Source organism: Gorilla gorilla, chromosome 15, assembly GCF_029281585.2.
Source record: "Gorilla gorilla gorilla isolate KB3781 chromosome 15, NHGRI_mGorGor1-v2.1_pri, whole genome shotgun sequence".
Lineage (NCBI taxonomy): Eukaryota > Metazoa > Chordata > Mammalia > Primates > Hominidae > Gorilla > Gorilla gorilla.
This window is the reverse complement of record NC_073239.2, coordinates 23703130-23712838: the sequence shown is the minus strand read 5'-3', so window position 1 is coordinate 23712838 and position 9709 is coordinate 23703130. Positions and strand designations below refer to the sequence as shown.

Below are 9709 nucleotides of genomic sequence, written 5' to 3'. Positions count from 1 at the left end.
TAGATACATTCAGGTTTTGTAGCCTTCTCTCTCCTACCTGTCATTGGCACCTTCTGACAGAAAATAGTGAAAATTCAAAGTCAAACAATTTAAGTACATGGAAATGAATTTTTCAGAGAATAGATATTAGTATTGTATGAGTAAAAGGAACAGTTGTACACTGACAAGGATAAAGATATAAATATGTAACTGTGTATCTATATATCATATGCATGTATTTGGGGTTAAAACATCAAATAATCCTTTTCCAAGTCTCTACATGCACTGAAATTTATATGTTGCAGGGGTATAAAATGAGAGAGTATACAGTTTAGCGCTAACTGGAGTCCTTTTGGTTGGGTGAATGCCAAAGCAACTTTCACAATATTTCAAAACAGCTGCCAGCATGTAAAGATTTTAACTGAAGGAGCAGAGTAATGAAATCTGAATTACTAATGAGAGAATAAACTTATATTTTGCTTAAGGTCCTTAATGAACATGGAGATAAGCAGATCCAATAAGGAATTCGTCTCTCATGCATGCAAACCGACCTTCTGAAACTATACATGTAAGGATAAAATACTGAAACAGACTTAACATTGCATTGTAAGGTAACCTACTGTGCAAATCTTCTTTGAGTATTTTGTGTATTCCTGTTTTAGAAAACAAAGTTTCTGGAGGGCAGGAGCCATATTAATTCTCGTAAAGATGGGTAATTGAAAGCTTGGAACTTTGAAGTTGAATGTGCTCATTAAACTATTTTAATAACAAAGTATAATTGAAAAGGCTTCAGCTTATGTAGTTTTAAATGTCCAACAACAAATCTCACATTTTCTTTCCATTGGGGCAATTTTGCCCTTTGGGCTTCCAAGAAAAAATTGCCCTCCAAAAGTGGTGGGAATCAGCCTGATACATTTTCAAGCCAACGATTTTGTAAAATAAGTAGTGAATAAAATGTAATTGCTGGCCTCTTCTAGTCATAGAATTGGTATTGAAACAAAGAAGAGCAATAATATTCTTCGTAAATATAACTCATTGTTGACTGTGCAGAAAGACTTTAAAAGGGAAACTAATCTTCTAAAAGTTCTGCACTTTTGGCCACAGACGGCTTTTCCCTCCTTTGACTCACTTGGCACATTGAGGCTGCCTCTGGATGCACAGGATCGAGGTGGAATATTGCATTACATTCCTGGAGTACACATGGATCCAGGAGCCACTTGCTGGAAGCCTCCATCAACTGGTTGGCCTAGACATCTGTGGCAGGCACAGCACCACCCCACAGTGGGGCAACAATGAAAACAAAAGCTATTTTATAGAAAGGCACCGCCTGCATTGGGGTTCATTTTTAGCCTCATTCATGAGTCATTTACATACTAGACTTCCTTTGGCCTACAATACCGCCGGCCTTGACCAATGCAGTCAGAGAAAGAAACTTTTCCCTACCCCTAAAACATTCCTGACCTCTCTCGAATTGACATAAACTCCCATTTCTCGCCCTGAGAAAGCCTGCGGAGAGCCAAGGAGTGATATTTGTGATCTTTTCAGAGCAACAGAGGTAGGGAGGAGAGCGCGCTGAGATCCAAGTCAACCTGCGACGCCCAGCGCTGTGTGCTCCGCGTGGGATGAGGACCCACTTCTGTGATCAAATCTTTCCCACCAGCCTGGCCTTCGCCCCCACGCCCACAATCCCGGCCCAAAGACCTTGCGCTTGGCCTCTGCACAATAAGTATCCCCGAAATGAATGCCGTTAAGCTAGAAAATGATCTCTTCTCGGGAAGGAGGGAGTCAGGACCTCGGTTAGGTCTTCAACAAACTCGTGGGATCCCTCACACAAGGCACAGATGCTCATTACGATTCTTTTTACGTGCAACACGTGGGGGACGAAGCAGTTTCATATCTCCTGGTATTATCTGCCGTCCAAAGCATTTTCTTTGAAAGGAAAATGGAAACGCAGCTGCGCCGTGGGCCCGGCCAGCGAGAGCTGGGGCTCCCTCCCTCTGTTTCCCAGCGGCTGCCGGGTGCAGGAGGCGCCTCCGGAAACTGACTTGGGTTAGGGGAGTTCAGAGGTTGCCCCAGCAGGCGCGGGACGCCGCCAGGGCGAAGGCTCGCCTTTGTGCGGGTTGGCTGTTTCCCGAGAGCCATCAGGGTGGGAGGGGACGCCCGGGTCTGCGGCAAGGGCAGGCGTCTGGCCCCTACACCGTGTGCGGGGACGCTAGGCTGGGCGGCCTGTGTCACTCTTGGCCTTGGCAACTTCTGGCCAATCCGCCCTGCCCCTCTGGGTCCCGGCGGGCCGGCTGCGCCCTAGGCTCAAAGGGTTAAGCAGGTGCCTCTCCGGGCGAGGCGCTATTGGCCGAGGGCTGGGGTGGCGCGGCCGCGGTCACCACGCTTCGCCGATCCCAACTTGGGTTTCTGCGGAAGGCAAGGCGGCCACTCGTCCCCTGGCTGCGGCTGCGGGGCCCAGGCCTTGGCGCGCAGGGAGTGGGAAGGAGAAAAGGACGAGAAGGGGCAAGCACCAGCCGCACCAGCAAAGGGGGCGAGGGTGGCGCGCGCAAGATGAGGGGAGCTGAAGCCCTGCATCCCGAAGGAGGCTGAGCCCACCGCCCGCAACTCCACTCCAGGCTCGCCAGCCGGAAGAAAGAGGAGGAAGTGGGACAACGGGGGTCCTGGTCAGGGGGTAGGGGAAACGATCAACTCCCACTGCCCCCACCCACTAGCCGAGTTGGAATGCAAGTCGTCACTTAAAAAGGCTCACCCAAACCACAGGCATCCCTCCTCACCCCTTAAAGAAACATTGATGTAATAGTGTGGAGAAGTAACTGAGAGACGCGAGGAAATAAATGCACGTGTTTTCTCTTTTTGTTTCCCTGGTGGTTGGAATTTGCAGAGTTCGTCTCAGTGGTGGCTGCTAATTTATTCGTTTCATCGGTCGAAAGGGGCGTATAGAGGTGGGTCATCGGGGCACAACCGGATCCCTCTAGCCGGACCTCACCTCACAAGTTTGTCCAGGACCAACCCACCCGCCCACCAGCAGCGGGAAGGGCCCATTCTTATAAGGAGAACAAACTCTCCATTGCACAAAAGCGGCTTCTTTTTTTCTCTCCGTCTTTGCACATCATCCCTCCTCGATAAGTATCAAGTTCTCGAGGAGCCCAACTTGCGCTTGGCAGCCCTCGCGCTGCCTGATGTGCATAAGACGGGCAGAAAGGGGTTCCGGCCAGGAAGGGAGGCTCTACGCCCCCATTCCTGCACACGCGGGCTGGCTTCCAGGTTGCTGGAAGCCGCGGGAGGCGCGAGCTTGCCTGGATGGTGGTTATTTCTCTAGAGAAAGGAGGAGAGAGAGAGCGCGCCTGAGTCTTGCACTTTGGGTCGGAAGTGCGCGGCGTGTGTGTGTGTGTGTGTGTGTGTGTGTGTGTGTGTAGAGGGGGGCGGGAAAGAAACGCACCCTCCGCTGCCGGTCATTCCCTTGCACCGGCCAAGTCCTCGCCAAGCCTCCCAGTGCATCCTTCCTCCGCCACCCCCTCCCCTTCTTCCCTCAGCTGGGCTCGCGCGGCGCAGCCGGAGCAGCCAGTGAGAGCAACATCCTGGAAAGAGGGGGGAGCACCGCCGCCCCCCAAATGGGAAAAAAGGCCCCACCCTGACACGTTTTGCTGTTTGCAAGTCCCTCGCACGCCCCCCGCACCTCCTCCTCGCGCTTGCGGCACCCCCCCACCCCAGCCCGCTGCGCGCACATCAAAGCGCCTCTCCGCCGCGCACAGTGGCCGCGGCTCACTAATGGGATTGCAGGCTGGTGCCTGGCTCCGCTGCTGCCGCCGCCGCTGCTCGCGCTGCTGCTGCTGCCGCCGCCCGAGCCCGAGCCCGAGCCCCCGCCAGCCCGAGCCCAGAGCCGCCGCGCCGGGGGGCCGAAGCCGCGGCGATGATCCGAATCTTTCCGGATTTCAGCGTGCAGGTGACGGCCGCGGCGGCCGGCGGGGCGGCCGCGGGGGTGCCGGCCGGCGCGGGCATGGGGAGGGCCGGCGCCGCGGCCAACGGCACCCCGCAGAACGTCCAGGGCATCACCTCCTACCAGCAGCGGTGAGTAGTCCCGCCTGGGCTGGGATAGTGCCCCCGCCCCGGGGTGCTGGGGTGGGACTCACTTTGCCTCCTGTTTTGTGTCTTACAACACACATGCACATTGCCAGGGCTCACTTTGCCTGCCCCTCGTTCTACAGATGAGGAAGAAAAACACACTTCACTTTGGTGGATTGAAAAGCACTCCAGTGCGCTGGCGAAGTGAAATCATCCTTTGCCCTTTGCCTGGCCCCAAATCCAGAGCCTCAGCCCCGAGTAGCGGAGGAGTTGCAGCGAAGTCTGAGACGCCGCACAAGGTGCTTTTGCAAAGTTTAGGATCCTCATCCCTTTCCAGTGGAATTTTCTCAATGCCTCAGCCGGATGCGGACCCGCGCAGACGGACAGCTAGGGGGGCAATTGATCACTGGAGGCTGATTGATCATTTGTTTCCAAACAGAATAGGAACGATTTTCACGTGTAGCTGTAGACTTGCAATTCTACATAATAGTGTTATCATGTCACCTGTTACTACAGGGAAATACAGCATGAAATCCGAGTCTCTTCGGCGCTGTTAAGTATTCATCTTAAACGCATTATAATGCAAATGCCTAAGATTCAGGGATACAAGTTAGGAAGCAAATTTTACAAAGTCAGGCTAGGTGGTGAGAAGGAAGTTTTAAAGTATTATTTGTAGTTCTCTTAAACGTATTTATAGATTTTTCTTAAAAATTATGTATTTGACATTGAAATAGTAATTTGATTCAATAAGGAAAGAAAGGGAAAGCAATTTACCACTACCAACAGCTTTAGAACCCTGAAGTTTTTCCTGAAGGACAACTTTTGATGTTCCAAGATTTTACTGAAAATGTAATCCACGAAAATGCGCTGAGAAAAACTAACAATGTACTATGAAAGGTAAACTCCCCATTTGTGGGGCTTGGTTTTATAAAAGATGGAAGAAAAAAGAACACATGAAAGTGTGAAATTAAATATTTGTGTTTCCCAGATTGCACATGATTAAACATCTGAGAGATTTGCCAATGGCATTTAACTTAAAATATACACAATGCATAATTCAAATAACAGTTCCTATTTTTACCTTGTATTTCAAACTTCATTGATTTGAGAGCCTTTGATTTGAACCAACAGTATTTAAACTGAAAAGGTTAAGATAATCTATCACTGCCATATTTTGTGCCTTCCAAGCAATGGCCCAGTGACCAGAGCAGATTTTGCATAACACACTGAGTGTTTTCCAAGTTGATGTCCAGTATTCCAAATATTCTGTAGAAGACTTCATTATATGCTCTGTGTACTGTCTGAAGTTTTTTTTTTTTAAAGAGTTTGGAAAATAACTCAAAAAGGGGCTATTCCTTGTCAAAGGGATTTTTGATTTAAATTATTTTAGTCTTGTTTTACTTCAGTGATTACAGGAATCTTTAATACAAAAGATCTGGGACTCTTTCAAACATGAAAGACTAGAAAAGAATTAGATTTTTCCTTTTCATGGTTCAGGTATGTTTTTTTGGTCACTTATACAACATTTAAATGATAATAGTATCTGGCGGTCACTTTAACTAGGAAGTGCAGGCAATGGTCACAATAGTATGGTCTGTGAAGTAGGGAGTCAAGGGTCAGAAATGTCAGATGGCCTTTGGAAGATTTCAGGGACCTCCGGGAACTTGAGCTAACTTATACCATATAAATTGGGCAAAAAAGGGTGGGGGATTAGGAATTTTCTGCCATCAGGTTTGCTCTGAGTGTTGTTATCCTTTACCATAAAGATCACTTCAGAGAGAATTTTCCCTCAAGGCAGGAGCACCAGGGGCAGTCCCCTACAGTCTGCCACCTCAGCACTGAGAGCTGCACTGGTGCTTTCCACTTTCAACTTTGAATTTGGGCACCTTATGAAGTCTCTGAATCCCACTGCAGTTCTAAAGACTAAGGCTTTTTTTTTTTTTTTTTTTTTTTTTTTTTTTTTCCTAGCATCTCTAAACTTTAGCCTTTGGGGTGTATTATTCCCTCATTCGATTTTTATGTTATATTGGCAGAAGAGAAGATGATAGCTGTGAAAAATGTAGCCTTCTTTGATTTTGTTACTAAGACATGATGACACCTGTTACTGTCTTTTAGTCAAAATAGGGGGAGGGGGGCAGAGAGTGAGCCGTGTAGGTCAAGGTCATTGGCAGGTGTTGGAGGTAGGGTCTGAGTCAGGAGTCCCCTGTCCTCTGGCACCTCAACAGGATTGTGGGGTTCTGAAGGACAGACTTAGTTTCCGCTTGGATTTGTTTCCATCTGGATTTGTTTGTTAAGTGAATGGTGACATATCATTTTACCAAAAAATTATTTTTAAGTACTTTTGAGGAGTCCGCCGCGGGAGTGACAGGAGTGGGGGGTTTTTCAAGCAAAGAGTGGCCTCTTGGGAGACTACAAGCTTCTCTCATTTGTCATCTTCGGGCAGAAACCCCCTGGACTGGGTGTCCTGGAGCCAAAACTTTGAACTGGCAACTTTTTCCCTTCTCTGCCAGCCCATGTATATCTTGTCCATAACACTCTCCACTCCAGTTCATTTCTCATTCTCTCCTACCTGTAGAGTGTACTCCAAAGAGAACTTAAACACCATCATGCAGATTAAACACCTCTACCACGAAAAACATTAATGTGTTCCGTTGGAAGTTTCCAACTCCCAGCCCTACTTTACTGGAGTCGTAGAGACCGAATGGAGGACCCCTTTTCAGGTCTTTATTTTTTTCTTAAGTTTAAAGTCAAATGCAGAACCTCACACAGGACTGATGTTTTCCATCAGGCGCTTTCATTCATTCAAAGTGGAAATGCTTTGGGAGTCCTTTCTACTTGCCTGGTTGACACATGACTGACCCAAGTCTCTGCGTAAAAAGCTGTCCACACGCTTCTGATTGGTTTAGTGGAGAAAACGCTCTGACCAGGGTCTACCCAGGTAACAGGATTCTAGCCCGGGCCCTGCACTGAGTAGCCAGCCTTTCTCTAGGCCTTGCTGAACTGTCAAACCGGGGTGCGGCCGGGCTAGATCCCAGAGGGTGGCAGTCCGGTCCCAAGTCCCGGGACCCGAGTCGGGAGGGGCTTCTGTATGTGAGTTTAAACGCGCGGGGATTCACCTGTGAACCCTGGGGTCTGCACTCCTGTACGTCCGTGACTGATGCAGATGCTCCGGCTTTGGGAATGCTGCTGAGAGCGCCAGAGCCACAAGGTGCTTGTGCTGCTGCTGCACCGCCCACGGGGCTCTTGGGCCCATCTGCTTGGGCCAGCGCACCCCCCATCCGTATTGATTTCCGCTGCCCCCAAGGAGCTCCCGGGACTGTGTCCTGCCCCAGCTCGCTCCTGTGGCTTCCCAGTTCCTTTTTCTGTTTCTTTCTTTCCTCCTGGCTGCAATACTCCAGAGAAGGGAAGTGTTTGAAACTGCAACTGAGTGGCGTTGTTGCGCTGGCAGCCGAGCCTCCCAGTCCCCCAACGAGAAAGAGAAAGAGAGTGAGAGAGAGAGAGAGAGAGAGAGAGAGAAGCGGGGGGAGGTGTGTGTCTGCATACGAGAAAGCGCTCTGGAGCAAAGCAGCTGGAAAATGCCCAGAAATACTTTCACAGCGGTCAAGCTGGAACCCCCCGCGTGTCCTCCCCCTCCCCGCTCCTCCCGGCCTAGACCCCGCGCCCCCCGCCGGGAGGGTGTGCGCCCCACCTGCCACCGGGCCGCTCCGGGTGGTAGAAAGGGGTGAAGGGGGGCGGGGGCGGGGGCGGATGGCGGCGCGGGGGTGAGAACCCGGAGGCGGCGGGGCCCTGGGCCGGGCTGCCCGCGGGACCGCGCGGCCGCCTCCCCCCGCCGCCGCCGCCTCCCCCTCCTCCTCCTCCGCCGCCGCCGCCGCCGGTCGCCTGTCTCCGCGCCGGGCATGCCTCGGGAGCCGGGGCGGCCCGGGCCGCGGGCGCTCTGCGGCGCATGGACGGCGGCGGCGCCGGGCAAGCAGCGGGAGGAGAAGGCGCAGGCGGCGGCGGAAGCGGCGACCCACGGCTGGGAGCACCGGCGGCGCGAGGGGACGGCCGGCCGCCGGCGAGGCTCCGGCCCCACTACTTTTCCGTAGCCTCCCCACCTCAGCAGCACGGCCGCCGCCGCCGCCGCCGCCGCCGCCGCCGCCACGGCCACGGCCACGGCCCCGGCCGCCGCCCGCCGGGCAGCCCAGAGCGCCGCGCACGGCCGCACTCTCCCGCCACCCCACGCACACGCACACCCCCGCCCGCCCACGCCCCCCACCCGGGAGGGGGGAGAGAGGCAAAAAGTAAGAGAGGAAAAAAAATAGCAGGAAGATGGCGCCCACCAAGCCCAGCTTTCAGCAGGATCCTTCCAGGCGAGAACGGTAACACTTTTCTGTTTATTGAACCTGCCGCCGGGCCGCTGCTCCCGCCGCCGCCGCCGCCGCCGCCGCCGCCGCCTCCGCCGCCGAGGGCCCCTCTCCGCCGCCCGCCCGCCTCCTGGGCCGCGAGCCCGCGGGGACCTCGTCTGGGCGCAGCGCTCGCCCGGGGCCCCGCGCATTGTCCCCGCGGCGGCTGCGGCAGCGAGAGGCTCTGGCGGCGGCCGGGCTCTCTGAGCAGTCGCACCTCCTCGGCTCGGCGAATAGAGTGACTCGCTGACAAAAAAAAAAAAAAAAAAAAAAAAGAAGAAAGAAACAGAAAAGAGAAAAAGAAAAAGAAACAAACAGAGATGCGAAGGCGCTGCCGTGTGACGGGAGCAGCAGCGAGGGTGGGGGGCCGGGGATCCCCGGGGCCGCCGCAGGTCCCCTAGCAGCTGCTCTCGAGGAAGGGAATGAGGCTGGGGAGGGGGAGGGAAGGCGGCGAGCAGGGGGAGGAGGCGAGGAGCAGGAGGAGGAGGCCGGGGGCGGGGAGCGCGGAGCTCGCGCCAGGCCCGGAATGTGTCGCGGAGGGGCCGGCTCCGTCTCCGCGCGAGCAGCTAGGCCGGGCCGAGCCCAGAGGAGCGCGGCCGCCGCCTCCCTGCCTCCCGGGCTGCGCCCTCCGCTCGGCAACTTGTGGGTCTCCCGCTCTGCCCTCCGCTCTCATCTTTCCCTCCTCTCCATACCCCTCCCAAAGGAAAAAGAAAAATAAAGAAGAAAACCCTCAAATCCAAATAAGCAAACAAACAGCGAGATCCAAAATGTGTCAGCAGTTGGAGCATCTATGCCCCGTTAGTTACTGTTTGGGGATCTGTGTTTTAAAAAGTTCCTGGTGAGAATTGCATATCCAAGCAAGGGGCTCAGTCGAGCATGTCTATTTGAAGTTAGTTAAACTAGTACAGCCACAGGGAAAGGGAGTTTGTGTTCAAAATACCCGTAACTGTCCTACGTGAGTAGCATTGATAGATTTTCAGAGTAACTCAGCACCCCCTCCCCGTCACCACCAACGTGGTTTTCCCTCCTGCTGTCCACCCAGCCTACTTTCTTTGGAATCCTATTTACTATGAATTGGCAACGTTAATGACATTAATTGCATATAGCCTATTGGTTTGAGCAAAGTGGGTATCTCTTTCTGTCTCCGAAGAGGAAAGGCGCAGTAGGAAGTATGAAACGTCACCCATTGATTCATGAGGAAAACAAATACAGTAAGATATATGCACCCCCACCCGCAGCAGGCGCGTTGATTTTCCTCACAGGCTTAAGTGAACTTGAAAAGA

At 52.9% G+C, this 9709-nt stretch overlaps 1 protein-coding gene across 11 annotated transcripts in view; it reads left to right on the top strand.

Moving 5' to 3' along the window:
• Positions 1–3427: 3427 nt before the first annotated feature.
• The window catches only part of NPAS3 (neuronal PAS domain protein 3), an 867326-nt gene continuing 861044 nt past the window's right edge, over positions 3428–9709 (top strand). For 5 of the 11 annotated variants that reach the window (XM_031001970.3, XM_031001971.3, XM_031001969.3 and 2 more), the window contains exon 1: positions 7633–8402. In XM_031001970.3, coding sequence (XP_030857830.2) covers positions 8353–8402 — 50 coding nt within the window. In that variant the 5' untranslated portion in view covers positions 7633–8352. Of the gene's footprint in view, positions 4051–7632; positions 8403–9709 lie in introns of those variants that run through there. The other 6 variants (XM_055361314.2, XM_063697703.1, XM_055361312.2 and 3 more) reach the window with 5 other exon arrangements.